General features: G+C 35.6%; 2 protein-coding genes across 2 annotated transcripts; both read right to left on the bottom strand.

The window, feature by feature from the left end:
* Positions 1 to 2,437: 2,437 nt before the first annotated feature.
* LOC130051181 (protein draper-like) lies at positions 2,438 to 5,119 on the bottom strand. Its single transcript, XM_056152562.1, has 6 exons — positions 4,937 to 5,119; positions 4,788 to 4,831; positions 4,544 to 4,684; positions 4,169 to 4,271; positions 4,008 to 4,066; positions 2,438 to 3,796 (listed from the first exon to the last, which is right to left on the bottom strand). The coding sequence occupies exons 1-6, from the start codon at positions 5,020 to 5,022 to the stop codon at positions 3,294 to 3,296; spliced, it is 936 nt and encodes a 311-aa protein (XP_056008537.1). The 5' UTR covers positions 5,023 to 5,119; the 3' UTR covers positions 2,438 to 3,293.
* Positions 5,120 to 18,441: 13,322 nt separating this feature from the next.
* LOC125664242 (uncharacterized) lies at positions 18,442 to 22,379 on the bottom strand. The gene is made up of 8 exons (XM_056142105.1): positions 20,727 to 22,379; positions 20,578 to 20,621; positions 20,334 to 20,474; positions 19,959 to 20,061; positions 19,798 to 19,856; positions 19,339 to 19,602; positions 18,910 to 19,251; positions 18,442 to 18,750 (listed from the first exon to the last, which is right to left on the bottom strand). Exons 1-8 carry the CDS (start codon positions 20,810 to 20,812, stop codon positions 18,590 to 18,592), a joined length of 1,200 nt encoding a protein of 399 aa, XP_055998080.1. The 5' UTR covers positions 20,813 to 22,379; the 3' UTR covers positions 18,442 to 18,589.
* Between the last annotated feature and the right edge of the window lie 278 nt (positions 22,380 to 22,657).

The raw sequence follows: 22,657 nt of genomic DNA, 5'->3' as shown, positions 1-22,657 counted from the left end.
GGAATCTCTCTCTCTCTCTCTCTCTCTCTCTCTCTCTCTCTCTCTCTCTCCCGCCATCTCTGTTGATTTTTTTTGATTTTTTGTATGTTTGAATAAATATATTTCCACAAACAATAATTTTCAAAAGACTGAATCACGTGGGAGTGATTAAACAGATTTCCACAGAAAGATTACATTAGATATACGGATTCTGTAAGTAACGTGTTTCTTTCGTTGATACCTGGTGTACGTATTTTTGTCCACAGCGTGAAGTAATTACCAGCTAATAATTATAAGCGTTGGTTGCACGTGTAAACTCTGGGATATTTATTTTGTTTTGGTCGTTCAAAATATTCATAAAAAAATTCTGATATGCTAAAGTCATCCTTAACCTGATCTAAAGATACCGAGGAACGTTGGAATATACAAAGGGAACAAACTGATACATTGTATAATATATGACTAGAATTATTACACAGGCATACTATTGGTCAGTAATTACTCGATGCAGGTTAGAATAGGTCCTCAGTACCCCCTTGCTTGTCATAAGAGGAGACTAAATAGGGCGGTGCTTCGGACGAGACCGTAAAAACCGAAATCCCATATCACAGCAGGTGTGGCACGATAATGATCTCTCTCTGCTCAATGGCCATAAGCGCCGAGCATAGGCCTAAATTTGCAGCCCTTCACCGGCAGTGATGATGTCTCCATATGGATGATATAGTCTAGAGGGGGACGTTAAACAAAATGCAATCAATCTCAATTTGTTTTTACAAAATTTCCTTAACCAGCACATTACACTCAGGAATTATGGAATACAAAATCCTCTATCTATCTATTCTTTATAATGACGCAATCTGCGTGTTATGCACTACACTTTATTCAGGGGGAAATAATTGGTGCTTCACTATGAAAAATGTATCAAATTGTCAAGAGAATTAAAGAACATAATATGTTTTATATGGTTTTTGAAAACCAGTTTTAGTGTTCGTAATAAAAAAAACGATTAATGTCATGGAATCTAATTCATTCATTTATATATTATACGTTATACGTTATATGATACCATATTGACATCTGCAATGCTCAACAAATGAATATACTGTTGTTCGTATCTTCGAATGGACAGCATTTGTGACGTTGCGCGGGACATTTGAAACAAAAAATGACTTTTAATCGTGTGATCATCAGTATTTTGTTGCCATACATTACTGGATAAGTGTGACTTTTCAACACTTTACACAATCATTCTTCACGATGAACTATAGACTAGACTTCCTGGCATCATAGGCAGTTGCTACTTCAACAAAAATGGAAAACGGACAGATTCATATCTAGGAATCAGTCGTTCCAAAAATTACTTTGTTAAAAACCACTCTGATTCCACGCACAAGTACACTGAAGTTGAAATCAAAAATATACTAGAGTTCCTCATTGACAATATCTTAGTAGTCTTTGGTGATCAGGTCTTCTAACAGTCTGTTGGAATGTTCATGGGCATGCATTGTGCTCCTTTGTTTGCTGGCCAGTTTTTATATTCTTATGATGCAAAATTTATTAAAGAATATCTACTTCAGAAGAAAAATTATCTTGCTGTGGCCTTCAATTCGACATTTAGATATATCGAAGACGTTTCATTTATTAACAATAATAATGTTCATTATATATATCCCTGTGAACTCGAAATAAAGGAGACCATAGATTTGTCCAGTTCAGCTTCATACTTGGATGTTTTATTGAAGAAAGACATTAACGGCAAACTAACAACACAGCTTTATAATAAACGGAAGGATTTCAGCTTCGCCATTGTCAACTTCCCATATTTACATTTTATGTAGATATATTACATTTTCACCTGCATATGGTGTTAATATCTCTCGACTAATTCGATACGCAAGGGCTTGTTCTGCGTATAGTCAGTTTTTGAATTGAGGCAGGCTACTGACAAACAAGTTGATGGTGCAGGGGTTCAGCGGTTTCGTTTAAAGTCAGCATTTCACAAATTCTGTGGTCGTGATAACGATCTAGTTTGCCAATACAGCCTATCATTGGGTCAACTGCTTTGTGGCGCGTTTCCTACCGATTGTTAGGACGTTCTTGGCACACTGAGTTTGACAACGGATAACTCCGTTTACCTGATCAAAATATGGGGCTCACCACGGCTTGGTGTGACCGGTCGATAGGGGATTCTTACTCCTCCTAGACACCTGATCCTACCCCCGGTGTGTCCAAGGTCCATGTTTGCTCAATTCTCTACCTTGTATTGCTTGTTGGATTTCTTCACCTTTCATTAGCATTGGATCTGTATTCTTCCTGAATGCTTTTTTACTTATCTGAAAAGGATTTTATTGCTTTTGGACGAAAATATATGCCAATTGTATAACTTGTTTTACCAAAACGTTTGGATCTTACTATTTGAGGAAATATATCTCTTCCATCCGAAATTTCAAAACCAACATTTCTTATAAAGTTTTTTATATATTGCTGTATAGAGAATTTTTCAATTCTACCTTTTCATATCATTATTATACATGTGTATTTTCTATTTACAAAGTTGGTACAGGTTTAACCACCAGTTTTCAAGAAATTGAAGTTTGATGTTTAAAAAAAAATCTCTTTCCAGAAATAATTAAGAAAAATATGATGACTAAAAATATTGTTCTGTTGTATTTTAATTCAATCATCGTAAACGGGAATACGTGCACATTAATTACTTCGACCGGCTGATGTTGAATTTGAATTTCCAGACATGAATTGTGAAGGACTGCTCTGAGATTCGGTGAAGGCGTCAGTCCAAATATCCAGCCAAGACGAATCTCAGCCGAGATGACGGTCATGGTAGCTCAGAGGTCAAGGTGTTCGCTTCTTCACCTTGGGTTCGAGTCTTGCTCTTTTTTAGCCGTGTAAAACCTAAAACGTAAAATAGGTGGTCATCGCTCCATCACCGAACGCCCGGTGTTTGGAAGAGAGATTCGTTGGTCTTTAGGATGAGACCTTTTAAACGGGAATGCTGTGAATTATGACAGGGATTGGCACGATAAAGAATCCTCACTATTAGTAGCTAGTGATGTTTCAAAGAAACAAACAAAATCTTCTTGTCATCTCCTTCCTTGTTAAGTGATTTGAAAAGTCATAGTTACCCATATGTCAATGGCCTTTCGTCACACTCCATGGGCGTGTAGGTAAAATCTCTTTGTGACCCACTTTTCCAGGCGGGAGACTCTTACTTTTTACTTTAAACTGAAAGATTTCTTTATCAATATCAACTTTCATGGGCATATATCTCTCTCTTTCCTTGTTTGAGATAGCAGTATTTACTGGTTCACTGTTTCATCTATCAGACTTTGGCGGACGGCTTCTTCCTCGGATTGTATTTTCTCCATCTCCTGTGGACTTTCCTTGTTATGATTCATGTCAATGGAGTCATACTCACCTACAAGTTCATCTGGATATTGCTCAATCATGGAGGAAAAATCTGCTAACCCTAAACATAACAGTTTTTCAGGATGATAACGGGGAAAAGATAATACATTATATGTAGACTGTCGAGATAAATGGCTGTATTTCCCACCGTTGTTTTCGCCTGCATCGCTTTTATCTTCATCATGGTGACTGTTTTCAGGAATGGTTTTATTAGACGGAAGCTGAGGCTTAGTGTCATCTTCCATTCTGCTTGTAGTGCACTGTTCTGGTTCCATCCTGGAGAATCGTAAGTCAGTATAGTCATCTGAATTAGTAGCTTGTCCTGGAACCACATCGTCACTTTCACTGGATGACGAGTTTCTATGAATCTCATAAGGATTTTCTTCGTGATTCTCTGTGTAGAAAATGAAACCTTTTCACCATTAAAGATAGGTATGTTTGATTGGGGTTATTATTTACCCATTTACAACGTTCGACATTTGGACAGTTCTGAAAGTATATTCCTCTGCAATGTATTTCATTCACACAAGAGTATATTTACAATGTACATTTTTATTCATACTTTAAATGATCTGTTTTCGAATTATTAACTGAATATATCATACCTGGATGAGTAATATCATTCTGGTTAGTATCCTGACTTGAAACACTTCTTTTTGAACACCTTCATGAAATAGATTATATTTGATACTCGAGTGTCAAATCATTTTAGCTGATCCCGCATTGTATATTGTTTTTAGAGAGAATATTATAGAAAACCTCTTACCATGACTTAAGGCAAATCATGAGGCCGACAATGCCCAAAGTCGTAAAGGACCCTACCAAAGTGTACCCTACATCTGTCCAGACACGTTTGTCGTCCTGAGGTTCTACAGCATGAAAAAAAAACAAGATAATGCCTTATGTTTACATCAAAGAATTGCAACGTTTCTAGGAAGAATGTCTTTGAAACTTTGCGTCCACAGATGATCAGTTTGTATGTAAATGTCTTTGACTCTTTTCATATTTCAGTGAGTACTAGTACTGGATTTACAAAATCAAATTAGAAGAACATTACAAAACTAAACGAAAAATGCATTAGTAAGAATTGTCATATCATAAAGATTGCTTTGGAAACTACAATTGTATTGCAACGTATTACCATTGACTCTGTCCACCAAACAGCCATACTTTTTGTCGCATTTATGAACGGAACATTCACACTCTGACAGACACAATTTGCCATAGTATCCACGGACACAGGTTTCGCTACAGTTAACTCCATATGTACCAAGTGGACACTCTACAAAAGAAAGATTAGATTAAATACTGGACACATACAATATATTCAATCTCTTTGATCGTAATGTTTGGCATGATGAAGGCAGTACGAGAGAAAATCTTACCGACACAGGATCCATTTCGATGTTTGTAATAGTTTAAACAGCATCTACACAGTATAGAATATGTAAATCATTCTGATATGATAATGAGTTTCCCATATGACACTTACACAATTACATGGTGATAAAATTAAAATCCATTCGCCAGATACCTTTCATCGCACATTTTGCCGCATCCTTGTGTAAGGAAAAGGTATAAAATCATTAAATGAAATATCATTCCCTGCTGTAGTTCCATCCTTGCGTTTTTGAAACTGGTTTAATTCGAACTATGTGTGTATAACAAGCTCTGTGTACTAATCTAATGTGAAGTAGATGTAGTTGTGTAACGTCATTCGCCGCTTAATCTGTTCCCACTTTCCAGAATTATTTCCCTTTTCCACATGCTGTTAATGTTTTAGACGGAAGTCGCACGTTTTATGTAATGTTCTATTGATTCACGGAAGTTCTCTACATTGTTGTAAACACCAACTTTCCTTTACCATGAATAATAATAGTATTTTCTGGATTCCTCGTACACACTTATCGTTCAGTTATAAAAATATAATACACTTTAGTATGGACTTCATGTAAGAACTGCTCTGTAATATGAATTACTTTACATGTATTGATGAAAACGTTTCCGTTCTATTTTCCCTATAATTCCACCATTAAGAAAGAACTAAAAAAGAATTGAACGATTCATATCTCACCATCTAATTGTGTTTTTAAATAATTAAACAAATAGTTTCTCTCATATTCATTTTGTATTCCTTATAGGAGTTGAGATTAATCACTGTTCGGTATCTTCACCTTTCATCAAAATCCTATAATTAGAGTTTGAGAAATGGCGCGTTGGAATACATGTACGTAACAAAAAAAAAGCAACATTTAATTCAAAATGACTGTGTGTTTGGGTTAAGTAAATTTACTGTGAATAATTCAATAGATTGGATGCCAAATTAAAAGTGAAATGGTTAAGAGATGATTTAGATATGAAGGACGAGGACAAGCGGTGACTTAATGCATGCTGCATTGTTTTGGAGGAGACGTTGACTACTGGTTGTGTCGTGGGAATGGTAAAATACGACTCGACATATGTTACTGTGGTGCAAGGGGACTCATTCATGGACGATGATGGTTGATGTGTCGACACATAAAAGAAAGGATGGGCAACTGTACCGAGTGCGCTACTCGGTTGGTATTCAATTTGGAGACAAAATTAGAACGGAGAAGATGCATTCTAGAGAAAAAACAGTCCCAAGTGCTTAATGCAGGTGAAATCCCAAAACATATTTTTTAAAATTAAGAAATCACACGAATTTTCCATCCAATCAGCATCGTTGTTAAGACAACACTTTAAAAGTTATTAAATGATAGTCTTGTAATAAAAGAGATCGATGAAGGTACACCGTAAAAAGGATGATACTTGTGCTTTGATATATTCTGCATTTGGGGGACGCTGGTCATTTCAGTGCTTTGTGTAAAACGCCTTGTCCTGAGGTAGAGACAGGTCGTCCCGAAAATTTGAAAATATAAATGTTTGTGTCGTTGGTCATTTTAATTTTTTTTTCATAGTAGAACATCTTCGGTTAAATAAATTTGTACTTCATCACTTTCATTATAACATGATCTCTTGAATATTCCCTACAATGTGAAAGAATGAGTTGCAAAGTTTTCAACATAAACTTTACATATTTTATATTCGAAGGTAGTTGATGATTAAAGAAAAATGTGGTTATGGGTTCATAAGTCATAGGTAGCTATTGATACCCACTGACTAGTAACTCGTTACTTAAAAATAAAAACGTTGTCTTCTTAGCCACCAACTTCAAACTGAAAACTGTTTCAGGTTTGTTGGTTGTTTTTCTTTTTTTTTCATCAAAATCACTAGACATGATATCCTTAAGCGTTTAGCTGGTTTCCGTACTTGTGATATCTGATGAATGATGCAATATCGAGATGTAAAATTGTCTGAATTAAACATTTATAATTCAAACACCTATCTACTTAAGAGTTTCAAAGGAAACTTGAAATTTAACGGTCATTCCACTGACTACGGATTACTCCATTTGCCTAATCGGGATAAAGTGCTCACGGTGGTTGTGACCTGTAGACAGGGGATGCTTAAACTCCTTATAGGTACCTGATCCCACTTCTGCTATGTCCAGGGATCCATGTTTTCCAACTCTCTATTTTGTATTCTTTTGCGAGCAAAGTTCGTTATCTTTGCTTTTTCCTTAACATGTATAAACTATTCTCGTTAAGGACATACGAATCCCAAAACATTTTGTTGAATTCTGTAAAAGTATTTGTAATTTTTTTAATATTGTTAAAAAAATATTTAACGCAAAATGTCCCCATGAAGCTACCTATAGTTTTGTATTATTCACAAATGTTCACTTGAAAATTAACGTGGGATCAGGTGCCTAGGTATTAGGTTTATCTTTTGCAGCAATTGATATGTTCGTACGAAGTAAAGATAAGGCTTGGTAGAATATTTACTGGATCCTGCAATGTATCTTTGTTTGTAAGGGTTTTTGTGAAGTTTTGGAATCCAGTATAAGTATGGTTACTCCTATCCATTTCTTACATTGATTGAGATATCAAATGTGTTTAAAACGGAAACATCATTTTCTCTTTGAAAAGTAAACTTGAGCATAAGTTGATTACCAAATGTGGAATCAAAGCCAAGTCTGTTTTAAATACAGCTGTACAAATGAACCTTACAAACAACGACAATGTTGCTACAAGTTACATGTATGTCGGCTGGAACAAAAACACATTCCTCATGAAACGTATCGAATTCTTTCATCACTGCTGGTTTAGTAAACACAGAAGGGTAGATGGTACGCATATTTGTTTTCATGAACAACCTAAAACAGCAAACAGTGATCAAAAGGAAAACCTTTGTTGTATCAGGTTGCTTTATTGATAAATAAACAAATTATATACTTAGTTCCTCAAAATATCACAATTGGAATATTGAAAGTAAAACAACTTCAGTAAAGGAAGGTTAAAATGAGGGTGCATTGGTTGATGCAAATACGGGGTTACATATCGGTCAACTGCGCGATCAGAAAATAGAATTCGGGTTATCTTCCGTGTTTAGCGTCTGTATTACAAACAACAGAAAAAGTAAGCAATATATCACTCCATTCCTCGTCTCTATTGAATAGATTGATTGACAATGTACTGGATCCAACATAAGGATCAATCTGTTCAACGGATTCGTCCGTCTATCTTGATTGTATTCGTATCTTGGCTTCAACGGAACTCTATTATCAGTTTCCTTCCAATCAAAATGATGGTATTTGACCTCTTGATGTAGGCTGCTTTTACTGAGAGATTTCACATGCCTTGTTTTCCGTCTATGTAGAACTTTCTCCTTTTTATATTCACTGTATAGCGACTGGGATAATCTGATTCCACCTCTGACACATGTATGTCCGTGGATTTGTGTTTGCCATGTATTCAATTTAGCGTTTTTATAGGATTTATGAGATGGATCACTGTTTCTAACCTTTACTTGTTGATCTCGTTTATTGTTAAACGGCTTGAACAGCTGCCTATCACCACATTGTACGGGTATGTAGGCAAAACGTGTTGGTGACTATCTTTCCTATATCAAAATTATTTTGAACTATGTCGTTTTGCAATAGCAGTTCATAGTTCATGTCTAATATATATTTTTTCAGATATTCATGTAGCAATGTTCCATTATCACCTGCGTATTGTGTTTATGTCTCTTTACTGATACGCTTGTTCTGCAAAGGATCAGTTTTGAAATCGGGGCAGTCTACTATCACATACGTTGATGCTACAGGAGTTTCAACATTCTCGTTTAAAGAGAGTGTTTCGCAAATTCCATTGCACCCTTAACAATGTAGTTTGTCAATACAATCTGTCATTGTGCTATATGCCACCTGACGTTGTTTTTACCAATTTTCAGGCCGTTCTTTACACACTGATTTTACTACAGATTACTCCGTTTACCTAATCAAGATATAGGGCTCATAGCGGATGAGACCTGTCGATAGGAAATGTTTACTTCTCCAAGGTACCTGCCCCCATTTTTGATATATCCAGGGATCCGTGTTTGACAAACGTTTGATTTTGAATTCCTTATAGGAGATCACTATTCGTCATTCTCACCTTTCCGTTTATCTATATGTTCTAGTTTTTCACATTTCATTAATAAAACTCGGTCAAATACATCTTTCCTCGGAAACTTTGCTATGTACTCCTTGTTGGTGTTCCTATTCATTGTTCATTACAATTTCTATCTCTTTTTTTTTCATCACAATACTGTTTCATAATGTTTTATAATTGTCGGAGAATCAAATGTCCTCAAATTTTATGATTTTTGAAAATGAAATGCGAAGATAACGAACAGTGATCAATCTCATAAAAATGTATTTTTCCTCAAAGAGACAATACATTACATGCAACATTTTTCGATCAGTGTTCATATTCTCTTTCGGTATTGTCGTCTCCATTGCTCTCATGAGGATGTGAAGGAATAGTATTGAGTGACGGGGGTTCAGGTTCGATGTCATTCTCAAAATACCTCTTATTACAATACTCTGGTTCCATCCTGGAGAATCGTAAATCAGTATAGTTGTTTGAAGTGGTAGGTTGATGTGGTCTTATATCGTCACTTTCACTGGACGTTGAGTTTCTATGAATCTCATTATTATGTTCCTCTTGGTTTTCTGTGAAGAATACATATTCTATATAACAGATGTATTGATATAGTTTGATGCAGACTATTTATCAGGGACAGTTCTCTCGAAGTCTTCTCCACGTTTCCATTGATATCTTAATGGAACCTAAAATATTTCATTTTATTTGGGATTTAATTGATCATACCTGGACGATTGTTATATTGTTGAAAATCTTGACTTGCAGTGTTTCTCTTTGAAAACCTACAAAAAATATAATATATTTCACAATTCGTTGTAAAAATATATTTCCTCGTTATCTAAGTTCTTTTTGAGAAGGTAAACGAATATAGTCATAAATATACTTACCAAGACTTGAAGGCAAGCAGGAAACCTAAAATGCCCAAAGTAGTAACTGATCCTATCAAAGCATATGACATATTTCTCCAATCACTCGTGCCCTCTTAAAATGAAATAAAAATCACAAAATCATTTGTGTCCTTTCTATTGTCGATTTATATCATAATACATCTGTTCAGAAAAGAAAGGGGCATCGAAGTTCATTAGGATACATTATCGTATTTCGTGTGATTGTCGGAGAGATTCATACCTAGCATTATATTTTCAACAAGAATTGGTGATAAATTTACAATATTGGAAAGAAACATTCCGAAAACGAAAGAAAACATACATCGAAATGATTATATTGGGAATATTACTTTACTAACCATCGAATTTGTCCATCAAACAGCCATACTTTTTGTCGCAATTATCACTGGGACATTCACACTCTGATTGACAGAATCTACCATAGTATCCACGGACACAGGTTCCGCTACAGTTAACTCCGTGTGTACCAAGCGGACACTCTAGAAATATGTTATAATCCATGAAGGAAGCAAGTATGTTCAATATAAAAGGTGAAGATAACGAACAGTGATCAATTTTTTAACTCAATTGCTTCGAGACAAACTACATTTCTGTGACCAGTCGACAGGAGATGCTTACTCCTCCTAGATACCTGATCCCATCCCTGATATATCAAGGGGTCAGTGTTTGCCCAATTCTCTGTTTTGTTATGCTTATAGAAATTATTAAATTGATCACTGTTCGTTATCTTAAGTTTCATTTTACATGTTTGATCGTAATATTTATCCCATTTGAAATTAGAGTAGAATAATGGTGTTGTATTTACCAACACAGGACCTGTTTTCATGTCTGTAATAGTTGAGACAGCATCTACATATAATCAAATACACTTTCAATAAGATAAAAAGTCCTTCTGTCAAACTTGCATAATTCATATATGACAAAATCGAAATTCATTCGCAAAATACCTTTGACCACATGTTGTGCTGCATCCAGCTTTAAAGACAAGAGACACAACTATAAGGTGAAATACCATTCGTCGCTGTCTTACCATCATTGTCTTAATAAAGGTGATTTGAATGGAAATACACGTGTATATCAAGCTCTGTCTGTGTTCACATCTAAAAACAATTCACATGTTTCTAAAATGTCATTCACCGTATACACCGCCCAGTTTTCACAAATATTTCATCTTTCCATTTCCTGATTATCATATGGCATTCCGTTACACACCTACACAGTGTAGAATTGCGTCGAGGAACGCTTTTTTTTTTTTTTACAGTATTCGCAAATTCTATGGTCGTTTTAATGATCTCAATTGTCGGTACTCGGTTTATCTGATCAAGATATTGGGCTCAGGGCGGTCGTGGCCGTTCAACAGGGTATATTTACTCCTAGGCACCCGATCTTATCTCTGATGTGTCCAGGGGTCCGTATTTACTCTGCTCTCAGTTTGTATTCTCTATAGGTTTCACGAGATTCATCATCGTGTGTTTATCTTGATTTTGTTTTCATGAAATGGATACAGAAATGATAAACTAGTGCAGACTTTTGGATCTGTCATCAGAATGTTCTTCCACCCTTAATTAAAATCCTTTCCAATCTCTTTTCTGAAATTCATTCAAATAGTTTGCTTTTCGACGTGAAAGGGTTATATCACAAATACCTAATAATAATGTATTTGGGCCAATATATGGAAATAGTACCAATGCAATTATGACACATTGCATGGCTTTGCTTGAAAACAGAGACATTAAATGAGTAGAAATACTTTTTTCTGCTTATAATTATTGATGAATATTAGAACTTGCGAAACGTTAGCATTTGCAGTAGTAATCAGTCGTCATTTCCAATTTATATTTTTGTAAAATTAATAACACTCTAGATTCTTTCATTTGTAAAACTAGATGAAACTCCCCGCAAGAGCGGGAAATCACAAATAATATTTCACAGAGGAAGGACTTTTAAAGTGCATGTTTGAATTGTTGAGCATATGAATTGAATTTAAAAGCAAGTTTTGAATAATTGCATGCATTAGTTATATTTATTGATAGCATATACAGGAATTAAAACTTGATAATTAGGAAGTCACTTGGAGCTCCAGATTAAATGTTCCTTACTTAACAAAAATGATATCTATACGTATTGAAAATTAGACTGATTTTGCTAATGCAATTATACAGCAATCCGTCATAAAGAATAGCTGACCAAAGACAAAATAAACGCTCCCTCATCATTTCAAAATTTGAAACCCAGTATTACTAATGTGTTTATAATAATAGCTTTTGTCCAGTGCGACAATTTAAGGCTAAACTTATGAATATAATTTGTTTCTTCTCGTAAAACGCAATAATCGAAAAGATTAGGTATTATATGAATGACAAACAGCACAAATGCTATATTGTAAACAGTGGCCTGATTTCTTGGACATTGCCAGGTAGTGTACGAGGGTTGTTCGATATGTAATGTGTATTGTACGATATCTCAACAGCATTCGACTCAAATAGTGAAATAAACATTACATCCCTTCAAAGTATCCATCGCGGTTTGAAATACATAATTTCAATCTCTGAATTCATTTCTGAAATGTGTCACGGCACGCTGATTGAGGTAGACCTCTGAGACACTGACTGATGGCTAAGCCAAGGTCTTGTCGGGACTTGTAACTACTACCATATATGCACTTTTGAAGTGTTGGAATAAGGAAAAAGTTGCATGGGGCTAGATTTGGAGAGTGTGGTGTGTTAGCAAGATGGTAACCTTCTCCGACTTCTAAATTTGCTTTACAAGCTCAGATGTATGCAAGGTGAAGATGACGAACAGTGATCAATCTCATAACTCCTATAAGCAATACAAAAGAGATGGTTGGCCAAACACGGACCCCTGGACACACCAGAGGTGGGATCAGGTGCCTAGGAGGAGTAAGCATCCCCTGTTGACCGGTCACACCCGCCGTGAGCCCCTTATCCTGATCAGGTAAACGGAGTTATTCGCAGTCAAAATCAGTGTACCAAGAACGGCTGAACAATCGGTATGAAACACATCAGACAGCATTTGACCCAATGCGAAGTTGTATTGACGAACTAGATCGTTATAACGACATGTGATGGAGCATTATCATGAAGTAGACAAACATACCTAAATTCTGACACCGTGCGTCGTTTATGATAATATTTCCTGAGCTTATTTAGTATGACATCTCGGTAATACCGACTTGTAACACCTTTGCCCTTTGGCACCGGAATTTGTACACCTGTACCATTATATGAGAAGAATACGCAATGAACATTCTTTGTGCTTATGGTTCTTATGTCTACTACAGGTCTTCTATCGTGTTTAGTTTGCCATATTTTGTTTCCAATTTTTCTTACTGGTTTGAAATAGTGAACCCATGTTTCTTCACCAGTAACAATGTTTGCAAATTATCTTTGATTGAATTTGGGAAACATTTTGAGCAATTGTTTAGCGATTTGTACTCGTACCCATTTTTGGGTCATCTGTCAATAAATGCGGTATCAATCTGGCCTAAATATTTCGTAATTTCAAAATACGCTTCAAAATAAAATGCACCCACATTAGCGATGTGCCAACAGCATTGGAAATATCATGAATCGTGTATCTGATATCACGTTCAATTATTTCCCTGACTTTTGAGACATTATCTTGTCTGTTACAGTCATAGGTCAGCCGGATTTTGCTGCATCTCTGACGGACTCTGTGCAAGTCAGAATTTTTTCTCTCCACTTACGAACTGTCTCATAAGGTACCTTATCAGAACCATAAACTTCCCCAATTCAGTAAAAATGTGCATTACCGAATGACCAAGTTTTGTGCGAACTTTTATATTTGCTCTATCTTCTTCAATATTATCAACCCGTTTCCCAACTATTATTACAAGAGTGGTAAACGACTGGCTCTATTGAAATGACTGTAAGTTTAAAACTATGTGAGGCTGAAGGCTTCCGTTTATACCGTTGAAAAGGTATTGAATAGAGCTATCCAAGAGTATCATGTAAAGTGTTATCGTGCTGTGGTACAATACATATTACATATCGAAGAACCCTCGTACAACCTAATTTCAATATTATATTTTAAGGTGGCAGGGGACAGTTCTTTTGGTTCTGAAACATGTGGGTAGGGAGTATAAATCAAAGTCAGATTATGACAGACTAATGAAAAATCATATTTCCCTTTAATGTCAATATTTGCATTTCATATTGGTGTAGTTAATAAATTATGACCCTAAATTACATGTATTTTATACATACTGGTGCTGGTGCACAAAACATGCTCTGAGCAGGTGCCCCATCACATCACAGTACCAAGAGTGGGGATTTTGACATTGTGTACAATCAAGAACCCTGTCTGTCCTCCTTGAAAATCCACATTTCATATGGGGCATCCACCTTCCCTCTCAGCTACAGACCTTTTGCTAGACCGTGCATGTTTTCACCGAAATTTCTTCAGCAACTGACCACCTGTCTTAATTTCGTATTTGCACCCATCTATATGACAGGAATCATGGTGACACCTACATGTTGTGTATCAACATTTTTACTAAGCACTCAGCTACATTTGACATGTATCCTAAAATTATTGTATACATTTTTACACATGTAATATCACTTCAAATATGGAGTATTTCCATTTTTGTAAAAAGTTGACCGGGCATATAGTGCGAAACTGTCCTCTGCTACCTTTAAGTTATAAGGCGCAAAAACCCCAGAACAGTCCCGGACCATTCGGTATCTAACATATTAGACTGTTCATTTTTCGAATTGTTACTTACTTTCAAGATCTGTGTCATCACAAAACATCTTCAACCAAAATAAAAACTGCTTTGTGTTTATCCATGTGTTTGTACATATCATTTACTGTTAATAAACTATCACAAAAAGTCGAAATGATGACTTCTTCTATAATCATGGAAACAATTAAAAGTATCGAGAATAGCAGGTGAATATGGTATTTAAAAAGCTATCGATTTGTCAGATCGTTAGTCTCGGGAGGGGGTGTCTTTATTTGAATAAGATGCATATAAATAATATAATCATAAATCTTCACAAATGATAAATATGTGCCTAGTCAAAACTATTGGAAGTTAATGTTGAAAGACGTGTGTAACTGCATTTGGTTATAAAGGGGCTAAAATTTGAGTTATAAAGGCAACGGAACCCTAAATATTTCTTGTGGGTTTTAGGCAGTGCTTGTCTGGAATCACCATAGTGAAACAGCGAGAACACCTGTGGTTTGTATTGAGTTATATGGGGAAAAAATTGGTACTCTTTTCCCATGAAGAAAACTTTAGATTGATGACGCGACTTTTATCTATACATTGGAACCCATCATTGAACTCGTCACATGGGGGAAAAGTAAACTTGCACATGCACAATTACATGTTTATTGCCATCGGCAATGTTTCATAAACAATGGTTTACATTTTTGCAGTTAATGCCGTTACACCGAGTTTTTAAAACAAGTTATATCACATCTTTAATAACAACAGGGTCTAGTTTTTTCGATTTTATGGAGAACACTTTTTATAATGTAGTTTTTGTCAGAGTGAAGGGATGGGGAAATAAGTCGCAACTGATATTTATTCTGCCCAAGTTATAATAAAATTGATATAGAAAATTCAGGAAGAATCGGTAAAAACATAACAGACAACTGTAAATAAAATCATAACGAAAGCATGTGATAATTTAAATATAACCAGGGGTATAACATCCTGTTTCAAAAGTGTGTGTTTGGGGGATTGTTTGAAAATGATTGACAGACAAAAACAAACAAAAATCATACAACAAGTCCCAAAGTTCTAAATCATGGTAGTTGTGGTAGAAGGAAGGTTGGTCCATCAATTCAATTCATTGGTTTCTTAAAATTTACCTTTCCAATATGATTAAACACTATTCAAAAAAGGGGCGACCTTTACATCAAACATTGCTCGTAAAAAATGAAATGAAATGAAGACAGAAAATGTATGTTGTAGGAAGGAAAGGGGCAAGCAGCAGTTCTCTCTCTCTCTCTCTCTCTCTCTCTCTCTCTCTCTCTGTGTGTGTGTGTGTGTGTGTGTGTGTGTGTGTGTGTGTGTGTTTGTTTGAATCAATTGATTTCCACAAACATTAACTTTCAAAAGACTGAACCACGCGTGAGTGAGTAAACAAATTTCAACAGAAAGATTACATTAGCGATACGGATTCCATATAATTAATGTGTCCGGTTCATTGACACCTGATGTACGTACTTTGTCCACAGCGTGAAAAGATAATAATCATAAGCGTTGGTTGCACGTGTAAACTCTGGGATATTTATTTTGTTTTGGTCATCCAAAATATTGATAAAAAAAATTGCTGATCTCCTAAAGACCATAACCTGATCTAAAGATGCCCAGGAACGTGGAAATATACAAAGGGGACACACAGATACAGTGTATAATCTATGACTAGAATTATTACACAGGCATACCATTGGTCAGTAATTACTCGATCCGGGTTAGAATAGGAACTCAGTACCCCTATATTTGTCGTAAGAGGCGATTAAACGGGGTTGTCCTTCGGATGAGACGGTAAAAACCGAGGTCCCGTGTCACAGTAAGTGTGGCAAGATAAAGACCCCTCCCTGCTCAATGGTCATAGGTGCTGAGCATATGCCTAAATTGTGCAGCCCTTCATCGGCAGTGATGAGGTCTCCATATGGATGAAATATTCTCGAGAGGGACGTTACACAAAATGCAATCAATCTCATTTTTTTTTTTTACAAAATTCCTTAACCAGCATATTACACTCAGGAATAATGGAATACAAAATCCTCTATCTATCTGTTCTTTATAATGACGCAATCAACGTGTTGTGTTCTACACTTTATTCAGGGGGAAATAACCGTCGCTGCACTATGAAAAATGCATCCCATTGTCAAGAGAATTATAAAACATATGTTTTGATGGTTGTTGAAAACCAGTTTTAGTGTTCGTATTAAAAAAAACGATTAATCTAATGGAATCTAATTCATTAATTTATACATTATACTTTACACGTGATATGATAACATATAGACATCTGCAATGCTCAACAAATGAATATACTGTTGTTCGTATCTTCGAATGGACAGCATTTGTGACGTTGTGCGGGGCACTTGAAACGAAAAACGACTTTCAATCTTGTGATCTTCAGTATTTTCTTGCCATATATTACTGGATAAGTATGACTTTTCAACACTTTACACGATCATTCTTCACGATGAAATATAGACTAGACTTCTTGACATCATAGGCAGTTGCTACTTCAACAAAAATGGAAAACTGACAGATTCATAACTAGGAATCAGTCGTTACAGAAATTACTTTGTTAAACATCACTCTGATTCCACGCACAGGTACTCTGAAGTTGAAATCAAAAATATGCTAGAGTTCCTCATTGACAATATCTTCGTAGTCTTTGGCAATCAGGTCTTCTAACAGTCTGTTGGAATTTTCATGGGCATGCATTGTGGTCGTTTGTTTGCCGGTCAGTTTTTATATTCTTATGATGCAAAATTGGTTCAAAAACTTCTACGTGAGAAGAAAAATTATCGTGTTTTGGCCTTCAATTCGACATTTAGATATATCGACAAGATTTCATTTATTAACAATAATGAAGTTCATTCTATATATCCCTGTGAACTCGAAATAAAAGAAACCATAGGTTCGTCCAGTTCAGCTTCATACTTGGATGTTTTATTGAAGAAAGACATTAACGGCAAACTAACGCCTCAACTTTGTAATAAACGGAATGATTTCAGTTTCGCCATTCTCAACTTATATTACATTATCACCTGCATATGGTGTTTATATCTCTCGACTGATTCTATACGCAAGGGCTTGTTCTGCGTATGGTCAGTTTTTAAATTGAATCAGGCTACTGACAAATAAGTTGAGGGTGCAGGGGTTTCAACAGTCTCGTTTAAAGTCAGCATTTCACAAACTCGTTGGTCGTTATACCGATCTAGTTTGCTAATACAGCCTATCATTGGGCAACTGCTGTTTGACGTGTTTCATGCCGATTGTTAGGCTAAACTTGACACACTGTGTTTGACTACGGATAGCTCCTTTTGCCTGATCAGAATACAGGGCTCACAACGGGTGGGACCGCTCGACAGGGGATGTTCACTCCTCCTAGACACCTGATCCTACCTTTGGTGTGTCTATGAGTCCGTGATTGCTCAATTCACTACCTTGTATTGCTTGTGAGAGTTATGAGATTAATTACTGTTCGTTATCTTCACCTTTCCTTAGCATTGGATCTTTATTCCTCCTGTATTCTTTTTAACTTATCTGAAAATGATTTTATTTCTTTTGGACGAAAATATATGCCAATTTTATAATTTATTTTTTAAAAATGTTTGGATCTTAGTATTTGAAGAATGATGACTCTTCCATCCGAAATTTTAAAACCAACATTTCTTATAAAGTTTTTTATATATGGCTGTATAGAAAATGTTTTTAATTTTACCTTTTCATATCATTAATATACATGTGTATTTTCTATTTACAGAAGTTGGTACATATTTAACCACCAGTGTTCAAGAAAGTGAAGTTTGATGTTTAAAAAATCTTTTTTCCAGAAATAATTAAGAAAAATATGATGACTAGAAAATATTGTTCTGTTGTATTTTAATTCAATCATCGTAAACATTACCACGTGCAGATTAATTTCTTCAACCACCTGAAGTTGAATGTGGATTTCTAGACATGAATTGTGAAGGACTGCTCTGAGATTCGGTGAAGGCGTCAGTCCAAATATCCAGCCGGGATGACAGTCATGGTAGCTCAGATGTCAAGGCGTTCGCTTCATCACCATGGGCTCCAGCACTGCTCTTATTTAGCGGTGTCAAACCTAAAGGGTAAAATAGGTGGCCATCGCTCCATCGCCAAACGCTCGGTGTTTGGAAGAGATAGTCGTGGGTATTCAGGATGAGACCTTTTAAACGGGAATGCAGTATATTATGGCAGGCATGGGGACGATAAAGAATCCTCACTATTAGTAGCTAGTGATGTTTCAAAGAAACAAACAAAATATTCTGTTCAGAGCGGCGAGTCATTGCCTTCCTTGTTAAGTGATTTGAAAAGTCATAGTTACCCATATGTCGATGGCCTTTCGTCACACTCCATGGATGTGTAGGTAAAACCTCTTTGTGACTCACTTTTCCTGGAGGGAGACTCTTGCTTTTTACTTTAAACTGAAATATTTCTTTATCAATGTCAAATTTCATGGGCATATCTCTCTCTTTCCTTGTTTGAGATAGCAGTATGTACTCGTTCACTGTTTCATCTATCAGACTTTGGCGGACGGCTTCTTCCTCGGATTGTATTCTCTCCATCTCCTGTGGACTTTCCTTGTTATGATTCATTTCAATGTAGTCATACTCACCTACAACTTCATCTGAATATTGCCCATTCATTGCGGATGAATCTGCTAGCCCTAAACATAACATTTTTTCAGAATGATAACGGCGAAAAGACAATAGATTATATGCAGACTGTCGAGATAAATGGCTGTATTTCCCACCGTTGTTTTCGCCTGCATCGTTTGTATCTTCGTCATGGTGACTGTTTTCAGGAATGGTTGCATTAGAAGGAAACTGAGGCTTTGTGTCATCTTCCATGCTGCTTGTAGTGCACTGTTCTGGTTCAATCCTGAAGAATCGTAAGTCAGTATAGTCATCTGAATTAGTAGCTTGTCCTCGAATCACATCGTCACTTTCACTGGATGACGAGTTTCTATAAATCTCATAAGGATTTTCTTCGTGATTCTTTGTGTAGAAAATGAAACCTTTTCACCATTAAAGATTGGTATGTTTGATTGGGGTTATTATTTACCCATTTACAAAGTTCGACATATTGGACAGTTCTGAAAGTATATTCCTTTACAATGTATTTCATTCACGCAAGAGTATATTTACAATGTACATTTTCATTCATACTTTAAATGATCTGTTTTTCGAATTATTAACTAAAGATATCATACCTGGATGAGCAATATCATTCTGGTTAGTCTCCTGACTTGAAACACTTCTTTTTGAACACCTTCATGAAATAGATTATATTTGATAATCGAGTGTCAAATCATTTTAGCAGATCCCGCATTGTATATTGTTTTTAGAGAGTATATTATAGAAAAACTCTTACCATGACTTAAGGTAAATCATGAGGCCGACAATGCCCAAAGTCGTAAAGGACCCTACCAAAGTGTACCATACATCTGTCCAGACATGTTTGTCGCCCTTACGTTCTACAGCATGAAAACAAACCAACAGAATGCCTTATATTTACATCAAAGAATTGCAACGTTTCTAGGAAGAATGTCATTGTAACTTCGCGTCCACAGATTATCAGTTTGTATGTAAATGTATTTGACTCTTTTCATATTTCAGTAAGTACTAGTACTGTATTTACAAAATCAAATTAGAAGAACATTGCAAAACGAAATGAAAAATTCATTAGTAAGAATTGTCATATCAGAAAGATTGCTTTGGAAACTACCATTTTATTGCATCGCATTACCGTCGACTTTGTCCCCCAAACAGCCATACTTTTTGTCACATGTATGAACGGGACATTCACACTCTGACAGACAAAATCTACCATGAAATCCACTGACACAGGTTCCGCTACAGTTAAGTCCATGTGTACCAAGCGGACACTCTACAAAAGAAAGGTTGAACTAAATACTGGACACATACAATATATTCAATCTCTTTGATCGTAATATTTGGCATGATGAAGACAGTACTAGAGTAAATCTTACCGACACAGGATCCATTTCGATGTTTGTAATAGTTGAGACAGCATCTACACAGTATAGAATATGTAAATTATTCTGATATGATAATGAGTTTCCCATATGACACTCACACAATTGCATGGTGATAAAATTAAAATTCATTCGCCAGATACCTGTCATCGCATATTTCGCTGCATCCTTTTGTAACGAAAAGGTATAAAATCATTAGATGAAATAGTATTCCCTGCTGTAGTTCCATCCTGGCGTTTTTGAAAGTGGTTTAATTCGAACTATGCGTGTATATCAAGCTCTGTGTCAAATAGATATAGTTGTGTAACGTCATTCACCGCTTAATCTGTTCCCACTTTCCAGAATTATGTCCCTTTCCCATATGCTGTTAATGTTTTAGACGGAAGTTTTACGTTTTATGTAATGTTTTATTGATTCACGGAAGTTGTCTACATTGTTTAAACGGAAGTATCATTGATGTAAACACCAACTTTCCTTTATCATAAATAATAATAGTATTTTCTGGATTCCTCGTACACACCTATCGTTCGTTTATAAAACTACAATACACTTTAGTATAGACTTCATGTAAGAACTGCTCTGTAATATGACTTACTTTACATGTATTGATGAAAAGGTTTTCCGTCCTATTTTCCCTATCATTCCGCCATTAAGAAAAGAATTGTAAGATTCATATCGCATCATCTAAATGTGTTTTTAAATAATTTACCAAATAGTTTCTCTCATATTCATTTTGTATTCTTTATAGGAGTTATGAGATTGATCACTGTTCGGTATCTTCACTTTTCATCAAAATCCTATAATTAGAGTTTTTGAAATGGCGCGTTGGAATGTATGTATGTAACAATTAAAACAGCAACATTTCATTCAAAATGACTGAGTTTGGGTTAGGTAAATTTACTGTGAAGAAGTCAATGGATTGGACGCCAAATTAAAAGTGCAATGGTGAAGAGATGATTTAGATATGAAGGAGGGGGACATGCGGTGAGTTGATGCATGCTGCATTGTTTTGGAGGAGACGTTGAACAGTGGTTGTGTCGTGGTAATGGTAAAATACGACTCGACATGTGTTAATGTGGTGCAAGGGGACTCATTCATAGACGATGATGGTTCATGTGTCGACACAGAAAAGGAAGGATGGTCAACTGTACCGAATGCGGTACTCGGTTTGGTATTCAGTTGGAAGACAAAATTAGAACGGGGAAGATGCATTCTAGAGAAAAGCAGTCCCAAGTGATTAATGCAGGTGAAATCCCAGACCATAGTTTTTAAAATCAATAAATCACACGAATTTTTCATCCAATCAGCATCGTTGTTAAGGCAACACTTTAAAAGTTATTAAATGATAGTCTTGTAATAAAAGAGATCGATGAAAGTTCACCGTAAAAAGTATATTTGTGCTTTGATATATTCTGCATTTAGGGGACTTTGGTCATTTCAGTGCTTTGTGTAAAACGTCTTGTCCTGAGGTAGAGACAGGTCGTCCCGAAAATTTGAAAATATAAATGTTTGTGTCGTTGGTCATTTTAGTGTCGTTGGTCATTTTAATGTTTTTTAAAAGTAGAACATTTTCGGTTACCTAAGTTTGTCCGTCATCACTTTCATTATAACATGATATCTTGAATATTCCCTACAATGTGAAAGAGTGAGTTACAAGGTTTCCAAGATCAGCCTTACATACTTTATATACGAAGGTAATTGATGATTAAAGAAAAATGTGGTCAAGGGTTCAAAGCTCATAGGTAGCTATTGATATCCACTTACTAGTAAATCGTTACTTAAAAATAAAAACGCTGTCTTCTTAGCCAACTACTTGAAACTGAAAACTCTTTCAGGGTTGTTGTTTTTTTTCATCAAAATTTATAAACTGTCTGAATTAAACATTTATAATCTTGTGATATCTTATGAATGATGTAATATCCAGATGTAAAATTGTCTGAATTAAACATTTGTAATCTTGTGATATCTGATGAATGATGTAATATCCAGATGTAAAATTGTCTGAATTAAACATTTATAATCTTGTGATAACTGATGAATGATGTAATATCCAGATGTAAAATTGTCTGAATTA

This window comes from Ostrea edulis, chromosome 1 (assembly GCF_947568905.1).
Source record: "Ostrea edulis chromosome 1, xbOstEdul1.1, whole genome shotgun sequence".
Taxonomy (NCBI): Eukaryota; Metazoa; Mollusca; class Bivalvia; order Ostreida; family Ostreidae; genus Ostrea; species Ostrea edulis.
The sequence above is the reverse complement of the archived record's forward strand: the minus strand, read 5'-3'. Positions and strand labels throughout refer to the sequence as shown.

Excerpts from the sequence above, each read along its gene's own strand:
- LOC130051181 (XM_056152562.1), bottom strand. The coding sequence starts at position 5,022 with ATGGAACTACAGCAGGGAATGATATTTCATTTAATGATTTTATACCTT. Across the intron at positions 4,832-4,936 it reads GGCAAAATGTGCGATGAAAG|ATGCTGTTTAAACTATTACA; the intron begins GTATCTGGCGAA and ends TATACTGTGTAG. Across the intron at positions 4,067-4,168 it reads ATGATTTGCCTTAAGTCATG|GTGTTCAAAAAGAAGTGTTT; the intron begins GTAAGAGGTTTT and ends TATTTCATGAAG.
- LOC125664242 (XM_056142105.1), bottom strand. The coding sequence starts at position 20,812 with ATGGAACTACAGCAGGGAATACTATTTCATCTAATGATTTTATACCTT. Across the intron at positions 20,475-20,577 it reads TCGAAATGGATCCTGTGTCG|AGTGTCCGCTTGGTACACAT; the intron begins GTAAGATTTACT and ends TTTCTTTTGTAG. Across the intron at positions 18,751-18,909 it reads GAAAGGCCATCGACATATGG|GTCTCATCCTGAATACCCAC; the intron begins GTAACTATGACT and ends CCCGTTTAAAAG.